At 37.5% G+C, this 25,430-nt stretch overlaps 1 protein-coding gene across 7 annotated transcripts in view; it reads left to right on the top strand.

Annotated features, from left to right (window-relative positions):
• The first annotated feature begins 3,486 nt into the window (after positions 1-3,486).
• KANSL1L (KAT8 regulatory NSL complex subunit 1 like) overlaps positions 3,487-25,430 on the top strand; it is a 126,683-nt gene continuing 104,739 nt past the window's right edge. For 2 of the 7 annotated variants that reach the window (XM_061148852.1, XM_061148853.1), the window contains exons 1-2: positions 3,487-3,649; positions 23,726-24,842. In XM_061148852.1, coding sequence (XP_061004835.1) covers positions 23,755-24,842 — 1,088 coding nt within the window. In that variant the 5' untranslated portion in view covers positions 3,487-3,649; positions 23,726-23,754. Of the gene's footprint in view, positions 3,650-3,731; positions 3,847-20,606; positions 20,720-22,224; positions 22,246-23,725; positions 24,843-25,430 lie in introns of those variants that run through there. The other 5 variants (XM_061148847.1, XM_061148846.1, XM_061148849.1 and 2 more) reach the window with 5 other exon arrangements.

Consider the following 25,430-nt stretch of genomic DNA (forward strand, 5'->3'; position numbering starts at 1 on the left):
AGCCAGCTTTTTTACTCTCTTTCACTTTCGTCAAGAGGCTCTTTAGTTCTTCCTCACTTTCTGCCATAAGGGTGGTGTCATTTGCATATTTGAGGTTATTGATATTTCTCCCTGCAATCTTGATTCCAGCTTGTGCTTCATCCAGCCCTCATTTCACTTGATGATCCTGGTTAGTTAAAGCTAAATCTATCCTGAATAGGAATGACCACTTTTAGCACTGCTACTTCTCCTATTTCACTTTCTAAACATGATTATAAAAAAGAAAGAATTGAATATACTAGAATATGACAGTGGAGGACAGTTGCCCTGGGTATGGAAATATAGAGAAATAATAGTTCAGGCTTCCAAACTAGTTTTCTATTCTATGAGAGGTAATGGGGAAAGAACGCTGGCTTTGGAGACAGGCAGGTCTGTTTTTCAAATTTCAAATTTGGCTATTTTTTAGTGTGAGAATCTGGATATATTACATTATGTAAACTCATTCAGTTTTTTTTTTCTTTTCCACTCACTTTAGAAAATGAATATAACACTCAGTTTGCAGAATGTGAGAACTAAATGCATATATTCATTTAACAAATGTATACTGAAAACCTACATTTGCCAGGACCTGTCCTGAGTTCAGAGGATACAGCAGTAAGCAAAGCAGAAAAGGTGACTGACCTCATGGAGATTGCATTTGACTTAGACAAGACAACAAAAAAGAATCAAAATTGATGTTAAATTAGATTTTCATAAGTTCCATGGAGAAAAACAGCAGAGAAGGGGGATAGAAAAGTAACTTTACCCTCTTTCTGGCTGTAAGCTGCTTAAATTCTCCTGTATCACCAGCGTTTATCATGTCAGCTACATATAAGTGCTGCACGCATGTGTCCTGAATGAAAGCTGTGACTGAATCTTAAGAAAGATTATCTCATGAAATCACTGTAATACTGCTTACTTGAACAGTTTTACATGCTTCCAGATAGGTAATAATTATGTCAGCAGGAATGGTGCCTTCCGGTCTCCTTGTTCTTGCTGGTTCTATAAGTCTTCTACCCAGTGTTATATTTTTTCTTGGAAATCAGGATGCTTTTAATGTACCTTCTAAATGAAAATATATCCTTGATTTTTAAAAAGTAACTGCATGCATTTTTCAGAATAATATAAACAATTGGACAAATGGTTTAGTATGTCAATTTTCCTATTAAGCAGCTTTGATATTCTACAGTTTCTGGAAAACTGGCATGCATATGCTATAAATATTAAAATCAAGCTTTAGAATAATATTCTGTGTCAAGGGTCAATGTCCTTAATATGTAGTTAAATGGGGTAAAAATCCCAGTATGCAGTGTCATCTTATATATAACATACAGCAGGTCTTACAGATGATAATGATTTTCTTCTTTGTGCTTTTCTACATTTTTATATCAAAGATATATTTTGTATTATTAATTTCCTACCCCCCAATTCCTATTAAAGTATTGTAAATATAAAAGAAGTAAGAAAGTTTTATTTGTCTGGTGGTTCAATAAATTGAAAAGTTTAAGGTCTGCAAATTTGGCAGACTGCAGGATTGACTATAAGATAAAAGAACTTAGAGCATTGGAAAATTAGATAATGTATATAAAAGTGCCTTCTAAATTATTACTTGTGTAATTACAAAGCTTAATTTCCGTATCACTGCTATAAATTCCATGGGGACGGAACTTCGTTTAGTGCTGTCTCTCCAGACCTATAGAGATTTTCTCAATCCTAGTAATGACAGCACTTTTCAGCCCAATAATGTGACACATACAACCTCTACTTAAATTCAAAGGACACATGTACACCCACGGCTGATTCATGTCAATGTATGGCAAAAACCACTACAATATTGTAAAGTAATTAGTCTCCAATTAAAATAAATAAAATAAATAAATTTTAAAAATTCAAAGTTAACTATCCTCCGAACTAGTGATGCCTTTCTTCCTTCACTGCCTGAAGTCTTTTAAAATACTCAGACCAAATAAAAAAAATCTTTGAATTATTGTAATACTTGCCTGACTTCTCAGCCTGTTCATTAAAAAAAAAAATTTAATGCCTTATCTATTTTTTTTAACCCCTGTTCCCAGGGATAGGACAACCCTTTGAATATCCAAAAAATATTTGTTGATTCAATTATTTTCACAACATTCACTTACAGTTTTTTTTTCCAATGATGGTACATCGATTTCTGAAATACTTTGCTTATTCCATATGAAGATGCAATTATTGATTGTTTTGAGCAGTATTCTCTCCTATAAACGCAGCTTGTCATAAAAACCATTGCAGTTATGTCACAATCTATTAAAGACCAAAAACAAGTCGGTTATTTTCCAGTTTCAATAATCTGTGTCCTTTTAGGTTTTGTGAAAACTCCAGTTCCTTGGATTCCATCCTCCTCCCCCAGGCGCCCCCCACCCCCCGCCATGTTATCCTATTAATAAGGTAGAAGTACTGGCAATTGTCTTTGGTGCGCTTCATTCCCTAAATCATTTCATGTGTAAATTAGGTGTTTAGGAAAGCCTGTAATCCATCTACAGCCTAAGGAGCTATATTTAGTGCTCAGTTATGTTAAAACACAAAGACACACACACACACACAACTTGAGAGCGTGGCTAGGGAAATGCCTGGGTGTAGTTTCGTGGTGAGTGGAGCGCCGGGCCAGGTGCAAACTTTTCAGCGATGTTTTTATGTGTCCCTGGCCAACTATCTCCACGTAAAACTCTGTCATTTGACTATACTACTCTGTACTACTGCAGAACGGAGTTAACTGCAACGGCACTTAAACCAGCTTTGTACAGATTTTTAAAGGTTTGAGCTGACCTTTCCTGATTTATTATTTTTTAACCATAAAATCGACTCAGATTCAAGGCAGATTTGTCACTCTCTCCCAGGGCCCTTCTACAGAATTATGACTTGCATTCGAGCGCAGAACCTGAAGAAAAGCAAACGCACGGACACGTGTAGACTTGGCAACAGTGACAAAGCTTTGTTAAAACGTGTCCGTCCAGTGGCGGGGCGGGATGGGGGTCTGGCCGCCAGAAGCCAGCGCGGGCGGCAGGTAGAGCAGCCTGACTATCCTCTCGCTTTGTTTTTGCTATCACAGAAATAGAGCAGCGGCGGGAAGTCGTCGGGCCGTATTTCTGGTGTCTGTCTGTGTGAGCGTGCGTGTTTTTCCCGGCTGGCTGAGGACCGCGGTGAGGAGGAAGCAGGAGCAGTGCGGAGCCCGCCCCAAGGGAGCGGCCGCGCCTCTGCAGCCGGGTTCGGACGCCAGCGCTCCAGCCACTTCCAGAACGCTCCTGGCCGCTTCTGCCTGCCCAGCATCCTGCCGGGGTTTCCCCGCCACCCGCGCTCATTTGCATGGCACTGCCCCTCCCCCGCTATCATTGGCCGGCGCCGCGCCCCGCCCACTGCCCCTCCACCTCTGCAAGGTTCCGTCCCCCGAGCCGCCCGGAGCTGCGGGCAGCTGGCGGACTGTTAAACCGCGGTGGCGGCGGCGGCCGGGGCGGGAGCGGGACGCGCTCTGGAGACGAGTCAGCTGCGCCCCGGGTGGGGGGAGGAGGGCGGGCAGCTACAGATCACCTCGGCAGCCCCCACCACGGCCGGACCGAAGGTGCGGCGGCGGAGGGGAGCCAGGGCACCCCAGCAGGCGAGTGGCCGGCGTCTCAGCGGCGGGCTTGAGGGGGTTGGGTCTCCTTTGCTGGGGACGGCGGCCCCGCGGGGAGGGGAGAGCGGAGAAGACCGCTGGGTGGACTTGCGGGCCAGGCGACCGACCGGCAGCCCCTTCGCCCCCCGAATCTTCTGAGCTGTTGGACTCTGGGTCCCGGCACAGGATCGCGCTCTAGGGTAGGGTCGGACCGCAGCCAAATTTAAACGGCTAAACCTAACAGCTTTGGCAGCGCTAAGGGGAGGTAAGGGGTGGAGGGAGGGGAGGGGCGGATCTAGACTTGGTCACGTGGGTGCAGGGGCGGGGCTTGGCTGTCCTCCCTTTTGTTTTGGCTGGCGCGTGCGCAGAGGCCCGAACACGTGGTCTCCCGGCTCCGCCCCTTGCCTCGGCGGCCGCGCCTCGCCGAGTGCGGTTGTGGTGACGCCTGTTTTGGGGAATCTCTGAGGGCGGACCTGTTTGCATTAGATGGGATCGTTGTTTTACTTGTTTCCACTTTATCTAGGCAGATGTTGATTTGGCCTTTAGAATTACGTGGGATGGAGGGGAATCTAGAGAATTGTTGAGGAACGGTTGTTTCTAAATTTGTGTGCTGAAGGGATTGATGCATTGCCGGAAAATTTGAGGATGTGTGGTGTTTGGTAGCAAGAAATACATGACTGTGTTCCGATTATTAAACTACTGGAAAGGAAGAGACTAGCTTTATGGGGAGGAAAGGCACTGGATGGACCTTCTTGTGGTGTTTTCTTACTGGGCAGTACTATTTGGTTCGTTCATTGCCCGCTTTCACCCTTCTCCGTGCAGATTCACTCTTTCCCCCTCGCATCAGCGGTCTGCGGGGATAGATTTTGTTTGTTTTTTTAACTGTGGAAAGCATGTTACTTTAAAAAAAATTTGTTTTTTTATATTTGGTTGTGCTGGTCTTTCTTGCTGCGCGGGTTTTTCTGTTTAGGGTGAGCAGGTGTTAGTTACTGTCTTTACTTTTTGATAATCCAAACTTTGGTCAACTGGCGAGATTTAAGAGGATAGTTTCTTTCGTCTTTCCTTCGTCCTTCCTAACCAGTTTGCTTAACTTCATGCTGAGTTTGGGTCAGTGGGAATTTTTTTTTTTTTTTTAATACCGCGGGATGGGGCAGGTTTGTTAGCAACAAAACCTAAGATATTTACTACTACTGTAGACAAAATCGACAGTGTTTTCGACTAGGAAAAAGTGGCTCTAAAAATAATTAAACATTAGCGAAAAACCTGGTGTTCTGGACTGTGGATTGCTTGAAAAAGGCTTAGCAGTGAGTGATCGCTGCTGTTTCCAGTTCTTAACTAGCTTGTTTGGGCAAGTTACAACCTCTCCGATTCTGTTTCGTCTTCTAAATAGTTTCGTAATACTGTCCTTGCCTTAAGAGGTTGTTACGAGAATCAAATGCTTTGTGTTAGTAAAAGTGTTTATAATCTTTATCAACACTACACATACAGAAATTGACAGATAATGCGTTTTTATAACAGAAGTCCGTTTTTTTTAAAGCCAGCATCTTAGAAGAATATAAATGATGAAATAGCATATATTTGGATGTCTTTAAAATCTGTTGTAATTGTTATCATTGATTCTCCCATTTTTTCCACTTAATCAGATCAGTGTCAAGGTTTCTACCATTTCTCATAGTTTTAATCTAGATAATCATTACTTATTTTACCCAGTCCTTCTGGGTTAACTTTTTTTTCCATGAATTTTTTCTAAATCCAGGCCAGTTCTATCGCACTGATTTATTTTTTTTAAACATTTACTCTGTGTGTATGTGTTATGTACCTTTTCAAATAATAATTGCTTGTTTTTAAATCTTATTATAAAATAATTTGGAGAAAGAGAACAGGTGCAGATAATAAAAATACAAATAATTTTTATTTATATGTTCCAATAAATATTTGCGTATTTTTCCTAAAGCTAAGATTATCTGGTCTTTTAACTTTACCTCATAAACTGTTCCATGTCCTTAGTCTTTGAAAATATTATTTTTGGCAGCTGTTATATCGTATAACTATCATATTTAAAAATTTTCCTGTTGGCAGATGTTTGGGATGTTTCTAATGTTTTGCTGATATAAATTTCACTATAGAGACTACAGCCTTTTATGTTAAGCTTTGGGAAAAAATTTCTCCTAGATTTGTAAAAAAGGAATTATTGGTGGAAGTGTGTGTGTTTTAAGGCTCTTGTAATGTCCCCAGATTACCTTCCAGAGTATTTAATACTCATCTAGTGTATGAGCATGCCTCATATTACATCTTTATTCATCATCTGGGATTAGCAATAAAACAAAAGAACTTGCTTTCATTAGCGTAAATTTTTTTTCATGTGTCTGTGTTATATGTTTTATTTTCTTACAGGCCCCTTGTAGAAGAGGAATATATTTCATATTTGATACACTACAGATTACATAGTGGATGCTTAATAAACACTTGCAAGTTGACAATTAATATTTATCTTTTTGATCTTCTGAAACTTTTCAGGCAATTATATCTTGGTTTTTTGTCTTAGTTTAGGAGTACTTTATTGGCAATATACTCATTTTTTTATTCGTTACTTTGAGTACTTCTCTGTTCAGGTGGGGCCTCTTGATCTGTCTGTTGTCTGCCAGTGACTTCCCATTGTGCAACTGCTGCATTATCCAGTAACTCCATCCAGTTTTGATGCCATTTATCATAATAACTTAGACTATTTTATTTCCTTAATTCATTCAACTGTCTCATGTGGAATTCGATTACAAGTTTTACTTTAATTGTTCCAGATTCACTTGTAGCCTTTTCTGTGTTTAAAGGAAAAAAGCCAGTCTTTTTGTGTTTAAAGGAAAAAAGCCTAGTATCTGAAGTTACTTTGCTTCATTATTTAGATGCTCTTGACAGCCGATCTCTGAATTGCCTATAACATCTTTTACTGCCTTTAACCTGGGGCTTCCCTGGTGGCAAAGTGGCGAAGAATCTCCCTGCAGTAGAGGAGCTTGTGTTCAGTCCCTGGGTTGGGGAGATCCTCTGGAGAAGGAAATGGCAACCCACTCCAGCATCCTTGCCTGGGAAATCCCATGGACAGAGGAGCCTGGTGGGCTATAGTTGGTGGGGTCACAAAAGACTTGGACACAACTTAGCAACTAAAAACAAAATAAACCCTATCTTTAATCTACCACGTAAATCTTATTTGTTATGAGCAATTTTTACTTAATTCAGTTATTTGTCTCTCTCCCTGTTTTTTTTACATTGTCTGTACCATGTTAGTTGATAGAGGCCGAAAGCTTTCATTCAGGTGTAGAAGATTCTTTATTGATTGGATTCTTCAGGTTACAATCAGCAATGAAGGAATGAAACTGCCTCCAACTGAAGTGACAGTCAATAGGAAATTAGCAACTAGTTTACTGACTTTAAAACATATCATCTGTTACACCTCTAGCCATAAAGTCCTTACTATTAATATGTTAAAGGACTGTAATGGAATATGGTACATTAGTGATGACCCTCAGTCATCAATACAGTCTTACTTTCAGTTATGTTTGATTTAGAAAGGCAAGGAAGGTGTATTCATTTCTGAAAAGTTTTGATTTTTTTTCCTTTTTACATGTTCTGAAGAGATTTCACTGAACTGTGCTTGTTATTCTATGTGAAATAAATCAGCAAGTGTTAAAAAATGATATTGTACTTGCCTGTAGACAGTCTGTAATGGAAATCTGAGGACAATTTATAGTGAAAGTTTTTAAATACTTGATAATATTTTTAGGTTTTTAGGAACACTTTTTTCTTTATATGAATGAGACAGTTCTCTTGCAGAATTGGGAAAATGCATTCATTTATAATATTAAGGCTTTGTTATATTTCTAATAAACCTTTATTATTTCTGGTCCTTTAAGATCAAGAATTTTCAAGCATGTTGTTTAATTAAAAGTTTGTTTTTATTTGATAGTAGGTCATTGATCAGTGTTTAACCACCTGAAATTAATTTGAAGCTAAAATGTATATAGTGAGCAAATGTGATAGTGCTAAATTTTAACGTGAATTTCTGGATCTAAGTTGATGTACACAGAAAAAACATGATTCTTCATTTATATTCCTATGAGTCATACTTTTGTAACTGAACAGTAATAATTCTGCTTGAAGTTTGAAGTATGATCTGTTTGATGTGTTATGTGGCCACCCAAGTGGCTTTATCTTTAATTAAATTCCTTTAGTCTTCAAAGAGAATTCCTTTTTAGGCATAGTTTTCAAGGTGGAAGGAGTTCTAGCTATAAACATTATTGAATACAAAGTACTAAGCTAACTGTACCTTGGTCACGCCAATTACTGCAGTGCTTTCTGCTATAAATTGAAAATGCCCATTTGTGGCATAAAGAAATCTTGAAAACACAGCAGTGTGTTTTGTATTTGCACCTTCCAGTAATTCCTGTATTTTTCAGAAATAAAGTTATACCAATATAGATTCTTTCTCATTACTTGTATTGACTTAATTGGTTTAATTGACTTGATTTAAATTATGAGTTACAAATTTGGAAATTTAGCCCCGTTGTATTTCAGTAATGTTTGAAAGAGCTGCTCAAATTTTCCTAAAAGAAGTTATGCTTTTTTCCTACTCCTTCACTGTTACCATAATGGATTGACTATATGAAACACATTAAAGTTATAAGTGTGGAAACAATTCAATGTTTATCTCTGCCTCAGAGTTCTCCCTTCTATCTGTTGGTAGTTTTTTCACTTTCTTATAACTTGAGGATGAATCTGCTTTCTTCATGCTACTTTTATTCCTAGCTTATATTGTTGCATTAAAGAGAATTAGGATTATCCAGATTTCAGTTGAGAGAATACATTTAATATCAGGGGGTAGATACTGATATATTTTCCATGGACTTTATGGAATAGACATATGCATGCTAGAATGTAAGTCATAATCAAATCTGGAGTAGTATTTTAGGGGCTGGAAAATCAGATTTGGTTTTTAATTTTTAATGTTCATTTTCAGGAGGATGGGTGGGTCTTATTTAGATTGTCTAGATTTTTAGTTTCAGCTCTGAAAATGGACTAGATTGGCAAACTTTTGATTTTCTTTAGCCCAAATGCCAAAACTTATTTGGTATATGTGACCTGCATATACTTAAATAGTAGTTGTAAAGACCTGGTTACTAGTGTCAGGATCAACTCAATAATTATTGATATAATTATCTCACTATGTACATGCAACTTTTGAGGGATGACATGATGATATTGGGCTTCCCTGGTAGCTTAATGATAAAGAATCTACCTGCCAGTGTAGAAGATCAGTCCCTAGTTGGGAAGATCCACAGGAGAAGGAAATGGCAACCCACTCCAGTATTCTTGCCTGGAAAATCCCATGGGCAGAGAAGCAAGGTGGGTTACAGACTATGGGGTCACAAGAGTCAAACGTGACTAAGTGACTAAACAGCAACAAAATGATAGTATTTACTATATCTCATGATGTCCAAGGGATTAGATAGTGTTTAATTAATGATAAATTTCATAAATATGATTTATAAATCTTAAAGATTAAGTCACTAATGGAAGCATTTTGGAGACAACAGGGCAAGACTTTTTATTTGTAGTCATGTGAATATCAGAACAACTGACTTCTTCCTTAATTCACAGTGAATGTTGGATTAAATTGTAGACCCAACTTTACAGTCTCCCCAATTTTTGGGAGTAACTTGATTTTATTTATAATAAATTTAATGTAACCAGGAAGAAAAAACTGTTTTTATTCTTTGTAGTTTTTAAATGCTTATAATTTAAAGAAATAAACTTTGGCATGTCTTACTGAAGTTGTCTCTGGTTGGTAGTTTTTATGATACTTCTAAGAAAATGTTTATTGAAATCTGGACTTTTTGCTGTAGGGTTATTTGCATTGTGGATTATTTGTGACAGTTTTGCTGTGGATTGGTGTGTTTTTTTGTTCACTATGCCTAAAATTTCTGGGCTGCAGATGTGCTAAGGAATGATTATTATTTATTTTAATTCGGAATGCAGGTTGAAAACTCTTGTAAAAAACATGAAAGCGAAGTTCACACCCGGCAAATATAATTGATTTTTGGATTATCTAGAACTATTGCTTCTTCAAGAGAAAGTGTGAAGGTATTGGTCACTTAGTCGTGTCCTACTCTTTGTGACCCATGGAATGTAGCCCTCAAGGCTCCTCTGTCCATGAAATTTTCCAGGCAAGAATACTGGCCTGGGTTGTCATTCTCTTCTTCAGGGCAGCTTCCCGACCCAGGGATTGAACCCTGGTCTCCTGAATTGCCAGCAGATTCTTTACTGTCTAAGCCACCAATAGTTAAAATAATTTATCTGGTTGCTTTCTTATCACCTTTCAAAGGGTGATAAGATTTCTTGCAGTCTTGCTTCTTAAATCCTGTTAGATTACTATTTTAGTTTCTGTATGTTGTGGTTAAGGAAGTTGTTTTTTTTTCTCAGTTTTGCTCATTCCATATTCTTTGAAGTCTTATATATATGGACTGACTAAATTCCTTTTAGAGAAGGAGCCTATTTTGCTTGAGTATCTTGGGTGTATATAAAATAAATATCAAAGATGATAGTGGTGCCAACAGTAAACAGAATACAGTATTTTAGCAACTAGAATCAAATTTCTTAGATTTAAGTAAGATCCAAATACTGTTTTTCCCACCCAATATCTGCATAATTAGGAACTGAATATTCATAAGAATATCAAGATGCTTGGAAAACTCCTTTGAGGATTTGCCTATTTCGCATTCTTTTTGTATAACCTAAGCTGCTATTATGATTTGAAACTGAAATGTTTTAGTTAATGGTTGTTTCATGTTTACTTTAGGGGTACTATATACTTTATACTGTCTAGTACAGTAATCCTTAACCACATGTGGCTATTAAGCACTTGAAATGTGGCTAGTCCATATAGACTTTGTGCTAAATGTAAAATAAACACTATATTTTGAGGTTTTAGCACACATAAAAAATATATCTCATAAGGATGTTTTTATCCTGACAGATTGAAGTCATAATATTTTGTATATAATGGCTAACAAGCTAAAAGTTCATGTTTCTTTTTATTTTTTAAAATGTGCACATTTTAAATTACATGTGTAGCTCACATCATATTTATATTGGACAACAATGCTCTATACTAGTATTTCCTAGCCTTGAGATTCTTTTCACAGTAAAGTATCTTATGAACCCCTTTCCCTGAAATTTTTGTTGTTTTTGTATTTATTTGGCTGCGCTGGGTCTTAGTTGTGGCACACCAAATCTCTGTGGCATGCAGGATCTTTTAGTTGCAGCACATGAACTCTCAGTTGTGGCATCCAGGATTTAGTTTCCGACCAGGGATCAAGCCTGGGCCCCCTGCATTGGGAGTGCAGAATCTTAGCCACTGGAGTACCAGAGAAGTCCCCTTGAAATTTTTAAATGATTTTATTATTTTGGATGATGTTTATTGAAGAAATATTTATTAAGGGCCTACTATGTACCCAACAATATTTTACGATAGAGCAGTGAATGAAAACATTCACATCCTGCTTTCATATGGCTTTCATTCTAGTAGGAAAAATGTATGATAAATAATTTTTAGTGATAAAAAATTTTTAATGAACTATTATTCTAAATACTGTTGGCTATTATATATAATTTTATGTACTTTAATACAGTGCTTCATGTATTGAATGACTTATGCTGTATAATTTACTTTTGGAGTTTATCTTGCTTTGTGTTCTCTGAATTTTGTGGATCTGTGGTTTTATGTCTGACATTAATTTGGAGGAATTCTCAGTCATTATTGCTTCAAATATTTCTTTTCTCTTCACTTTCAGTGTTCCCATTATGTGTATATGTTAACACCTTTTTTAGTTGACTCACAGTTCTTGGATATTCTTGTTTATGTGTCCCCGTCCCCCAACCTCTCCCTCCCCCACCACAATCTATCCTCTTTTCATTTTGTAAGTTTCTGTTGATATATCCTCAAGCTCAGATCTTTGCTGAGCCATGTCCAGTCTACTAATGAGTCCATCAAAGGCATTCTTATTTCAGTTATGGTGGTGTTAGTCTCTAGCATTTCTTTTTTTTGGCCAGACCACATGGCAAGTGGGATCTTAGTTCCTCAACCAGGGATTGAACCTGTACTCCCTGCGTTGGGAAGTCAAAGTCTTAATCCCTGGACTGCCAGGGAATTCCCACCAGCTGAACTTTCTAAGTTTTCTTTTAGGGTTCTTTCTCCTTTGTAATGTCTCTTCCTTTGTTCAGATAAATGTGAGTGAACTCCCTGGCATGATCCTGGACTCCTTTCTCTGGCTCATGTTCTAGATAAGTTTATAATTGTTCTTTAAACACACCAAATTTATTCCTGTTTTAAAGGAATATTTTTTGAATTGTCTTTTTTCCTTGGAAAGCTCTTACTTGAAATCTTGGTTAGATTTTAGTCATTTCTAGTCTTAGAGCAGATGTCATCAAGAGACTTCCTTCATCTCCAAATCTAAATTAACTCCTACTGCAACAGCAGTTCAGTTCAGTCGCTCAGTCGTGTCCGACTCTTTGCGACCCCATGAATCGCAGCACGCCAGGCCTCCCTGTCCATCACCAACTCCTGGAGTTTACTCAAACTCATGCCCATCGAGTTGGTGATGCCATCCAGCCATCTCATCCTCTGTTATCCCCTTCTCCTCCTGCCCCCAATCCCTCCCAGTATCAGGGTCTTTTCCAATGAGTCAGTTCTTTGCAATTTCCAATTCTTTTCAATTCTTTTGAGGTGTCCGAAGTATTGGAGTTTCAGCTTCAGCATCAGTCCTTCCAATAAACACCCAGGACTGATCTCCTTTAGGATGGACTGATTGGATCTCCTTGCAGTCTAAGCATAGTGATACTCTATTACTCTACTTTGATTTTTATAAAAACAATGAGACCCCTATTTACTTCTTATCTTTTTATTTTCTTATTTGTGTATTCTCTGTCTACCATTTGCTGGATAAAATGTAAGCTCTGTAAGAATAGAAACCTTACTTTTCATGCTCACTACCATCTTTCTAGTACCTAACATAGTGTCTCTTAACATGCTTCTCATTGTGTGTGTTAACTGAATAGTTTAATGTTTGATCTTAGATCAAATATACATTTAATGAAGGTGGGTTTCCCTGGTGGCTCGGTGGTAAAGAATCTGCCTGCAATGCAGGAGATGTGGATTCAGTCCCTGGGTTTGGGAAGATCACCTGGAGAAGGAAATGGCAACCCATTCCAGTATTCTTGTCTGGAAAATCCCATAGACAGAGGAGCCTGGTGGGCTACAGTCCTTGGGGTTGCAAAAGAATCTGACACGACTTAGCGATTAAACAACAAAAAAATAAAATGCAGCTTCCACCAGAAATAGACAAAACTATATTTCTGAGAAAAAATAAATTTCTTCACTTTCAGCCTTTAAAAAGTCAACTGGTTAATTTCCATGTTTTTTTGGAAATGTTTTGTTTTTAAAAGATGAAATAGGTTTTCATTTGCCAGTCACAAGCACTTCTATATAAATAACTTGTGGTATGGATGGATTTATACTCAAATGAAAAACCAGGTAGTCTTACTTGTAGTTATTCTCAGTGTCTTAAATTGGCTTCCAAAATACTGGAGATACCTTTTAGATAAAATAATTTTGGTCATGTGGAATACAGTTTATGGAACTAGTGAAGATATCTTGAGGTGAACTGGCAGAATTATTATTTTATGCTCTCAAATCAGTGTTCTTCATGTGCTCTGCCTCTAAACAGTTGTCTGTTATGCATAAGATCAAATAATACACAGTTGAAAATGCTTACAATTTAAAACTGTATAATAGTTGAAACCATTTTTCTCAGTTAACCTGAATGGTAAACTCAGTGACTTTTAGGAGTATGCACATCTGATCTCTGCTAATTTCTAGACATACTATCTTTTGTATATTTATGTCAAAGGCTCCTCAATTGTTATGTTTTAAATAGTTGTTAGATGTTTGTTTTATTGTTTATTTTAATTTTGAGGAAGTCCAAATTACCAGTTTTTTCTCTTATGAATGTTTCTGTGTCATAGTTTAAAAAAAAAAAACCAAACTTTGCCCAACCCAATATCACAAAGATTTTCTCCCATTTTTTTCTAGACATTTTATGGCTTTAAGTTTTACATTTAGGTCTGTCCATTCTGATGTATGTGACTGTTTTTGTATAAGGGAGGAGGTATGGGTTAAAGCTCAGAATTTTGCAGATAGGTACCTTATTGTTCCAGAAGCATTTGTTTAAAAACTGTCTTTCAGCATTGAAGTGCCATTACATCTTTGTCAGAAATCAATTGACTGTATACCTGTGGGTCTACTTAACAGCTCTCTTTTTTATTTCCCCCCATTGATCTGTGTTCATTTTTGGCCAATTCATGCTTATTTTGACCAAAGTAAATAGGCATTATGAGTCCTTTAGCTTCGTTCTTGTTTTGGCTATTCTAGTTCCTTTCTGTTTCCATACAAATTTTTAAAAATGTGTTGATATTTACTTTTGGCTGCATGGGGTCTTTACTTGCTGCACATGGGCTACTCTTCATTGCTTTGCATGAGCTTGTCATCATGGTGGCTTTTCTTGTTGGATGGGCTCATGGGCTCGAGGCATGTGAACTTCAGCAGTTGCAGCGCACAGGCTGAGTAGCTGTGGCTTGTGGGCTTAGTTGCTCTGCAGTATGTGGAATCTTTCCCGACCAGGACTCAAACCTGTGTCTCCTGCATTGGCAAGCAGACTCCTTACCACTGGACCATCTGGGAAATGCTCCATACAAATTTTTGAATCAGCTTATTGATATTAACAAAATTCCTGACAAGATTTTGACTGGGATTGTGTTAAATCTATATATCAGTTTAAGGAGAATTAACATTGCAACAATATTGAATAATTAATCCATGAGCACAATGTGTCACGCCATTTATTTAAATCTTATTGTTCAGACGCTAGTTGTGTCTGACGTGGACCCCATGGACTGCAGCACACCAGACTTCCCTGTCCTTCACTGTCTCCCGGAGTTTGCTCAGACTCATGTCCTTTGAATCGGTGATACCATCTCATCCTCTGTCATCCTGATCTCCTCCTGCCCACAGTCTTTCTCAGCATCTGTGTCTTTTCCAGCGAATTGGCTCTTCGCATCAGATGACCAAAGTATTGGAGCTTCAGCATCAGTCCTTCCAATGAATACTCAGGGTTGATTTCCTTTAGAATTGACTGGTTTGATCTCCTTGCTGTCTAAGGGATTCTCAAGAGTCTTTTCCAACACCACAATAAGAAAGCATCGATTCTTCAGTGCTCGGTGTTCTTTATTTTCCAGCTCTCACATCCATACATGACTACTAGAAAAACCGTAGCTTTGACTATATGCACCTTTGTCAGCAAAGTGATGTCTCTCCTTTTTAATACGCTGTCTAGGTTTATCATAGCTTCTCTTCCAAGGAGCAAACGTCTTAATTTCATGGCTGCAGTCACCATCTGCAGTGATTTTGGAGCCCAAAAAGATAAAGTCTGTCCCTGTTTCCATTGTTTCCCCATCTTATTTGCCATGAAGTGATGGGACTGGATGCTGTGATCTTAGTTTTTTGAGTTTTAGGCCAGCTTTTTACTCTCCTCTTTCACCCTCATCAAGAGGTTCTTTATTTCTTCTTCACTTTCTGCCATGGTGTCATCTGCATATCTGAGGTTATTGATATTTCTCCTGGCAGTCTTCATTCCAGCTTGTGATTCATCCAGCCCAGCATTTGACATGATTTACTCTGAAGTGGTGGTGGTTTTTTCTAGTGTGTAGATCCTGCACATTTTTTGTTAGATTGACACCTCCGTATTTCATATTTTTAAACTATTGAACTTAATACTGTTTTAAAATTTTCTATTTCTGGTTTTTTTTTTTCATTTCCAATATTTAGAAATAAAAGTGATTTTTGTGTGTTGACTTTTTTATCTGCTACCTTAGTAAGCACATTAGATCTAGGAGCTTTTTTATAGATTCTTTTAGGACTTTCCAGGTGGCTCAGTGGTAAAGAATCTGCCTGCAATGTAGGAGACAGAGGTTCAATCCCTGGGTCAAGAAGATTCCCTGGAGAAGGAAATGGCTACCCACTCCAGTACTCTTGCTTGGGAAATCCCATGAACAGAGGAGCCTGGTGGGGCTATGGTTCATAGAGTTACAAAGAGTCAGACACAACTGAGTGATCATGTGTGTGTGGAATTTTCTACGTAGAAAATCATGTCATCAATGAGTAGACACAGTTTTACTTTCCAGATATATGTGACTCTTGTTTCTTCTTCTTCTGTCCCACTGATCAGGACCTCCAATGTGATGATGAATAGGAGTAATGAGAACAGACACTTTGCCTCATTCCCAGTCTTAACAATGAAAATATTCAGTCTTTCATCATAACCATGAAGTTGTCGCTAGGCTTTTGTGTAATGTTCCTTATCAGGTTAAGCAATTTCCCTCTTTTTCCTGGTTTGCTGAGTTTTTTTCCTGATTATGAACAGACACTAGATTTTGTCAAATGCTTTTTATTTTTTTTCTTTAGTCTTTTGATATGGTGGATTTCAATGATTAATTTTATTTTAAAAATGATAACTGAAATAGACGTTGCTACTATATAAGTTCTGGAATACCTTTAAAAATTATGACTGTTTATTCAGCCAACAAATATCTGACAATTATTGTGTACCAGACATTGTTTTAAGTGCTGCAGATTAGAACATTGAACAAAACTGAGTTCTGCCCTTGAATTATATTATTTTCTAGAATGTAATAGATGTCAGGTTCTGATATTAGTGTTCTGAGGCTCAATATAACAGTGTAGGGGAATGGAGAATCATGAAGTGAGGTGCTAGGGCTATTTTAAGCAATTAGTTAAGGTAGGGCTCTCTGAGGAGGTGACTTTAGAGCAGAAACATGAATGAAGTGAGGGAGCCAGCCATCTTATATGTGGAAAATTGTTCCATACTGAGAGAATTGCAAATATGAAGTCTCTGAAGCAAGGACTTGTTTGGTGTGTTTCAAGAATAGCACAGAGGCCAGTGTTTATGGAATGTAGCAACCTGTGGAGAAAGTTACTAGGAGGCGAAGTAGTCGGGGACTTGATAGTGAAGAACTTTGTAGGTTATGATAAGAACAAGTTTGGATTTTAAGTATAAGCAACCACTTTTTTTTAAACCAACTATTTATTGAGTATCTGCTATATCTCAGATACTTTTGCATGTTGAAGACAGAGTAGTTAACAAAATAGTAAAAAGTTCAAGCAGTTGAAATGTTAGTAATAAGTGTAGTTGCTTATGTCATATGCAGGTAGTTAGAAGTGATAGAGTTTAGAATGCTCAGTAAACATTATTATGCATAATGATTATATGTTTAATTTAAAAGTTGGAATAAATGGACTTGTGTCTTACACTAAAACTACATGAACATAGTTTAACCTTTTTTAATTATAGGAGACATAGCTACTTTTGTGAGGTTCTCTTGGTTGCAAAGTAGAGAGACTTTCAGGCTAGGGTTTTGTTTTTTGTTTTTGTTCTATAAGGATTCACTTGAGACTGGAATACAGAAAAACTTAATGGAAATACTAGAACAGGAACTGTGATATGGCTAGACCTTCCAGAGTCCAAAATCCCCAAGTCTTTAAACCCAAGTGCATTAATTATGTTTTGCTATGTAGCACACCAAAGAGATGGAGCCAAAACAAAAACAACACCTAGTTGTGGATGTGACTGGTGATGGAAGCAAGGTCCGATGCTGTAAAGAGCAATATTGCGTAGGAACCTAGAATGTAAGGTCCATGAATCAAGGCAAATTGGAAGTGCTCAAACAAGAGATGGCAAGAGAACATCGACATTTTAGGAATCAGTGAACTAAATGGGCTGGAATGGGTGAATTTAACTCCGATGACCATTATATCTACTACTGTGGGCAAGGATCCCTTAGAAGAAATGGAGTAGCCATCATAGACAACAAAAGGGTCCAAAATGCAGTACTTGGATGCAGTATCAAAAACGACAGTATGATCTCTGTTCGTTTCCAAGGCAAACCATTCAATATCATGGTAATCCAAGTTTGCCCCAACTGAAGTAGCTGAAGTTGAACAGTTCTATGGAGACCTACTGACGGTCTAGAACTAACACCCAAAAATGATGTCCTTTTCATTATAGGGGACTGGAATGCAAAAGTAGGAAGTCAAGAAACACCTGGAGTAATGGGCAAATTTGGCCTTGGAGTACAGAATGAAATGGGGCAAAGAGTTTTGCCAGAAGAATGCACTGGTCATAGCAAGCACCCTCTTCCAACAACACAAGAGAAGACTCTACACATGGACATCACCAGATGGCCAACACCGAAATCAGATTGATTATATTCTTTGCAGCCAGAGATGGAGAAGCTCTATACAGTCAGCAAAAACAAGACCAGGAACTGACTGTGGCTTAGATCATGAACTCCTTATTGCCAAATTCAGACTTAAGTTGAAGAAAGTAGGGAAAACCACTAGACCATTCAGGTATGACCTAAATCAAGTTGCTAATGATTATACAGTGAAAGTTAGAAATAGATTTAAGGGACTAGATCTGATAGACAGAGTGCCTGATGAACTATGGACAGAGGTTTGTGACATTATACAGGAAACAGGGATCAAGACCATCCCCAAGAAAAAGAAATGGAAAAAAGCAAAATGGCTGTCTGAGGAGGCTTTACAAATAGCTGTGAAAAGAAGAGAAGCCAAAAGCAAAGGAGAAAAGGAAAGATACAGCCATTTGAATGCAGAGTTCCAAAGAATAGCAAGGGGAGATAAGAAAGCTTTCCTCAGCGATCAGTGCAAAGAAATAGAGGAAAACAGTAGAATGGGAAAGACTAGAGCTCTCTTCAAGAAAATTAGAGATAGCAAGGGAACATTTCATGCACAGATGGGCTCAATAAAGGACAGAAATGGTATGGACCTAACAGAAGCAGAAGATATTAAGAAGAGGTGGCAAAAATACCCAGAAGAACTATACAAGAAAGATCTTCATGACCCAGATAATCACAATGGTGTGATCACTCACCTAGAGCCAGACATCATGGAATGTGAAGTCAAGTGGGCCTTAGGAAGCCTCACTACGAACAAAGCTAGTGGAGGTGATGGAACTCCAGTTGAGCTGTTTCAAATCCTAAAAGATGATGCTGTGAAAGTGTTGCACTCAATATGCCAGCAAATTTGGAACACTCAGCAGTGGCCACAGGACTGGAAAAGGTCTGTTTTCACTCTAATCCCGAAGAAAGGCAATGCCAAAGAATGCTCAAACTACTGCACAATTGCACTCATCTCACACGCTAGCGAAGTAATGTTCAAAATTCTCCAAGCCAGGCTTCAGCAATTCGTGAAATGTGAACTTCCAGATGTTAAAGCTGAATTTAGAAAAGGCAAAGGAACCAGAGATCAAATTGCCAACATCCGCTGGATCATCGAAAAAGCAAAAGAGTTCCAGAAAAGCATCTATTTCTGCTTTATTGACTATGCCAAAGCCTTTGACTGTGTGGGTCACAATAAACTGTGGAAAATTCTGAAAGCAATGGGAATACCAGACCACCTGACCTGCCTCTTGAGAAATCACAGGTCAGGAAGCAACAGTTAGAACTGGACATGGAACAACAGAATGGTTCCAAATAGGAAAAGAAGTACATCAAGGCTGTATTTTGTCACCCTGCTTACTTAACTTATATGCAGAGTAAATCATGAGAAATGCCAGGCTGGATGAAGCACAAGCTGGAATCAAAATTGCCTGGAGAAGTATCAATAACATGCAGATGATACCACCATTATGGCAGAAAGTGAAGAACTAAAGAGCCTCTTGATGAAAGTGAAAGAGGAGTGTGAAAAAGTTGACTTAAAGCTCAGCATTCAGAAGACTAAGATCATGGCATCCAGTCCCATCACTTCATGGCATATAGATGGAGAAACAGTGAAAACACTGGCTGACTTTATTTTTTTGGGCTCCAAAATCACTTCAGATGGTGACTGCAGCCATGAAATTAAAAGATGCTCACTCCTTGGAAGGAAAGTTACGACCAACCTAGACAGCATATTAAAAAGCAGACATTACTTTGCCAACAAACGTCCATCTAGTTAAGGCTATGGTTTTTCCAGTTGTCATGTATGGATGTGAGAGCTGGACTATAAAGAAAGCTGAGTGCCAAAGAATTGATGCTTTTGAACTGTGGTTGTGGAGAGTCCCTTGGACTGCATGGAGATCTAACCAGTCCATCCTAAAGGAAATCAATCCTGAATATTCATTGGAAGGACTGATGCTGGAGCTGAAACTCCAATACTTTGGCCACCTGATGTGAAGAACTGACTCATTTGAAAAGACCCTGATGCTGGGAAAGACTAAAGGCAGGAGGAGAAGGGGACGACAGAGGATGAGATGGTTGGATGGTATCACCGACTCAATGGACATGAGTTTGAGTAACCTCCGGGAGTGGTGATGGACAGGGAGGCCTGGCGTGCTGCAGTCCGTGGGGTTGCAAAGAGTTGGACATGATTGAGCAACTGAACTGAACTAACGTAGCATGTAACACATTAATCCATAATTTTATGGTTTAAAACATTTATTTCACAGTTTCTGTGGGTCAAGAATCTAGGCATGGCTTCGCTGAGTGCCTCTGGCTCAAGGTTTCTCACAAGGCTGCAGTCAAGGTGTTAGAGCTCCAGGCACCTGCAGGCTGGGATGAGGAAGGATCTGCTTCTCAGATCACTGGCATGACTGTTGTCGGGCTTCAGTCGTTGCCCTCTATTGGCTAAAGTCAGCATTCTTTGCCATAAGAGTCTTCCCAGGTCACAGTGTGGCAGTTAGTGTTCTTTAGTGCGTGAGGGGATGACAAGATGGAAGCCACGGTCTCTTTGTAACCTAATTTTAAGAGTGGCATCCCATTATCTCTTTTGCATTCTATTTGCTAGGAAAAAATGTCACTAAATCCAGTCCACACTCAAGAAGAAAGGATTACACAAAGACATGCATACCAGGAAACTGGGATTATTAAGATCATTTTAGAAGCTGCCTATCACACCAAGTAAGCCGTAGAGATCTTACCAGAGTTTTTTGTGTGTATGCTTTATTCTAGTTCTCTACCATAAATGTTTCTTAGCCACTCTCAATGTCTACATTTCTTTTTCTCTTTTTTCTATCAACTCTAGTTCTTATCTAGATATCTGTGTATCTTTTTCTGCTCAGTTTTTATTTTTCCTTTATCTCTCGTTTATCCAGGGCATAAGAATTCCACTGCTTTTCATTATTTCACCCATGTCCCTGCTGCCCACCACTTTGATTACATACTTGGCACCCTTTTCAAATTTCTAAAGGAGAGAATGTGGGTAAGGAGGGGATAGAGTATAGTATCTTTTGAGTATAACTACCTCAGAGAGAACTGTGATTAAGGCAGTTTCCCTCAGAGAGCAATGTAATTATCTAAACACTATTGTTGATATCTATAAATTAGAAGTTATGGTCATTGCATTAAGTGACATGTTGAATCTTGAAAAAAAATTTCCCAGTGCTAAGTTATGGTCATTGCGTTAAGTGACAGATTGAGTCTTGAAAAAGAAATTCCCAGTGCTAGCTTTTTTAATATTTTTCTGTTTTTCATAAAAGTGCAAAATATATTTAAAAAAAAAAACCAATATTCTGGTTATTTTTTTCCTATTTGTTTTGCATTTGGAAAAATTGAAAATCTTTTATAAATAGGACTTATCATTTTTGAGACATATACAAGTATATAAATTTTGAGACAGAATTATACAGAAATCTGTTTTTTGAGACATTGAACAGTAAAATATAAAAAGCAAATATTTTTATCACACAGAATTAACAACCATTATTTGTTCATTTTTCACTTAATCTCTTTCCCCTAAGTAATAAAATATTATAGTTAAAATTCAGCTTATCTTAAAACAGCACTCTTAGTTCTGTTTCATGCAACTTACCTGACTACTTACAATTTTGGTGGGTATTTTTCTGGTTCCTCTTTTGTTCTTGTAAACACATAAACACACACGTGTATGTATACATAAATATGGTATGGTTTTGTGTTTGTATTTTATTTATATAGTACCAAAGTATGGGCTTCCCTCATAGCTCAGTCGATAAAGAATCTGCCTGCAATGCAGGAGACTTGGGTTCAATCCCTGGGTTGGGAAGATCCGTCTGGAGAAGGAAATGGCAACCACTCCAGTATTCTTGTCTAAGGAATCCCATGGACAGAGGAGCCTGTGGGCTACAGTCCATTGGATTGCAAAGAGTTGGACATGACTGAACGATTAAACCATCACCACTGCACCATTTTTTTTTAAATTATTTTGTTTTTGAGGTTTGTCCATATTGATACATATAGATCTAGGTCATTCATTTTTTAACCACTATCTAGCATTCCTTCCTGTTTTAATGTCCATTCTCTTATTGTTAGATATGTAGGTTACTTTGAAAGCGTGGTTTTCTCATACAAACTCTGATCTCTTGTGCACCTTTCCACATTATTGTCAAATTAGCATCTAATTAGGTTTCAGATAGATGTAAGAAGTCTTATTTACCCACATTCCCATGGTAAGTGATATTTTCAGACTTAAAACTCTCTTTTCAATTTGATTAGAAAACTCATCTCTTGCTTTACTAATCTACATTTGCTTTATTACTGGTAAGATTGAGTATATGTTTAATGACCATTTGGATGTCATCATCTCTGAAGTATCTGACTGTTGTAACTTTTGCTCATTTCTAGGAGTTCTTTATGTATTCTGGATACTAATCCTTTGTTGAAAAATGTTGCAGATATCTTCTCCTAGTCTGTCACTTTTAACCCTGTGTATAGATTTTTATTCTAATTTCATAGACATTTTGTGCCTTTTTTTCCCTTTTGATAATTCTTGTTAGTCTTTGCAGAGAATATGATTTTGGTTTTGTGTTTTTAAACAAGAATGAAGGATCTAGAGTTACAGCTAAGTCCAGGGACTTAGCTTATGTGAATTTGGCTATTTAAATGGCTACTAACTGTCATGTGTTTTGAGACAGAAATTATAGTGTTATAGTTACAAAATAACTTTGAATATGTGTGATTGTTAATTATATAAAATGTTTTCATTAACTCTTTAATCTTCATAATTTTTAATAGTACTAAATTACCTTTTTTATGTCAGAATATGTAATTTTATACTTTTTCCTTTGATAAAATAATATGGAATTTGTTTAATTATGGGAATAATCTTTAGTGTCATCTGTTATATTCCCCACTATGTTTTCAGGCAGGAGTAAGAGCTTCTGTAATGATAATTGATGAATATCCATTTGTGAAAAGAAAATAATGATTGCAGACTTTTTTTAGAAAAAAAATTTTCATATCGCTGGTTAGGCTCGTTTTCACTACCACATTATTTTATGCACCTGTGAAATAATATACTTTTTTTTTTGGCTGTGCCATGAGGCTTGCAGGATCTTAATTCCCTGAGCAGAGATTGAACCCAGGCCCTGGCAGTGACAACACCAAGTTCTAGCCACTGGACCACCAGGGAATTTCCAATTATATACTTTTTTATTTGTAGTTCAGTTCTATGTTTTAGTTATTAATACTGTTCAAATTATGAAGTTTAAATTGAAAAATGAAAATTTTGAGCAGTTATATTTTATAAAAATTATATTTTTGTTTGGAAATGTGGAATCAATTCACATTTTCAAGTATGAATCCCAGGGTGGATTTTTTTTTTCTTTTGACTATCACTAATCATTGTAAAAAAAAAATGAAATCTTGAGGTATAATTGCATTCACAAATATATGTCTCTTATGTACTAGGTACAATACGTCTTTCATTGGAGTTTTGGGTAGTAGGACTATAGTCAGAGTGAAGAATAATCCTTATTATTCCTTATGAACTAGCAAAGAGCGGAGATAATGTTAGGAGTTGGCAAATTAAGAAAGAGTTTGGTTCCATTCACTTTTTAACCAGAGACATTGAAAGTGTTGCCCTTGGTAATAGTATAAGCATAAAACTTTTTTCTTGATATTTGATCTTTTATTTTTACATTGTTTTAGGTTTCCAGTAATTATCTGCAGGATTCGCCATGACCCCGGCTCTGAGGGAGGCAGCAACAAAGGGTATCTGCTTTTCATCTTTATCAAGTACCATGGAATCGGACAAGATGCTATGTGTGGAAAGTCCAAGAACTGTAGATGAAAAGCTAAAAGGAGACACTTTCTCTCAGGTGCTGGGATTTCCAACTCCTGAACCTACTCTTAACACTAATTTTGTGAATTTAAAACATTTTGGCTCCCCTCAGTCTTCAAAACATTACCAGACAGTTCTTTTAATGAGTTCTAACGCTACGTTAAATAAATACAATGAGAATTATAAACAAAAGAAATTAGGGGAACCCAACTGCAATAAGCTGAAAAACATACTGTGTAATGGTGGCAATATTCAGCTCAGTAAAATCTGTCATTCTCCTTCTGAGGAGTTCATCAAAAAGGAACCTCTGTCAGATACCACAAGTCCATGCGTGACAGATGTACAAATTATTTTGGATTCAAATGTAACCAAAGACACTAATGTAGATAAAGTACAACTGAAAAACTGTAAATGGTACCAAAAGAATGCACTTTTGGATAAAGTTAGTGGTGGTGAGATTAAAAAGGGTTTGTTGCACCGTGCTCAAAACAAAATTGGACCTGACCACTCATATGTGCCTATTAGTTCCTCAGCTGCTGAAAAGGAGGAGGAAGTGAATGCTCGCTTACTTCAGTGTGTAAGTAAACAGAAAATTTTACTTAGCCAGGCTAGAAGAACTCAGAAACATTTGCAGATGCTCCTGGCAAAGCATGTTGTTAAACACTATGGTCAACAGATGAAATTTTCTATGAAACATCAGCTCCCCAAAGTAAAGATTTTTCATGAACCTACCACAATTTTGGATAACAGTTTACCTAAATGCACTGAAATTAAGCCAGACATCAACATATTGACTGCAGAGACTAAATTGTGGAATGACACAAAAAATGGCTTTGCACGGTGTACGGCTGCAGAAATCCAAAGATTTGCACTGTCTGCTACAGGGCTGTTGTCTCATGTTGAAGAGGGCCTGGATTCTGATGCAACTGATAGCAGCTCTGATGACGATTTGGATGAATATACCGTTAGAAAAAATGTGTCAGTGTAAGTGCAAAGTTATTATTAGACTTTTTACTGTTCTGTGTATAGCAGCAACTTTTTCTTGATTTCAAGATATGTTAAAAGGAAAGCAGTTTTCTAAAATCTTAATGCCATAATCTCTTAAGTTATAAAACTTTGGTAAACTTTAAAAATGTTTCATTTGTTAAAAGTGACTGTGTGAATATATACATACTATTTAAAAATAAGTTACCTAATTGCTCTATCTAGGAAAAACCCACATAGGAATAATGAAAAATAATTAGCTATAAGTATGTGTTTTTTCTGTTCTTCAATGGAATAGGCTATGGACAGCTCTTAAATTTTTGCTCAAGTAATCTAGCCAAAATGTATCGTTCAAAAGATTTAAAGTCAGCATAAGGAGCCCTCATTGGCATAAGGAGTCAGTTGGTAGTACTTATAAGCTGACCTGCTACTTAGAAAAAATTTTAGCTATTTATAGGCTCATATTCACAGCTGTCAGCTCTGGTCTTTACCAGCTTAGTCAATTTTTGCTAGATTAATATAATCAAAACAAAATTAAAATGTCATCTATTAGATACCTATTCAGTGCTTCTTATTTGCTGGACCCTA

The sequence above is a fragment of the Dama dama genome, chromosome 8 (assembly GCF_033118175.1).
Source record: "Dama dama isolate Ldn47 chromosome 8, ASM3311817v1, whole genome shotgun sequence".
Taxonomy (NCBI): Eukaryota; Metazoa; Chordata; class Mammalia; order Artiodactyla; family Cervidae; genus Dama; species Dama dama.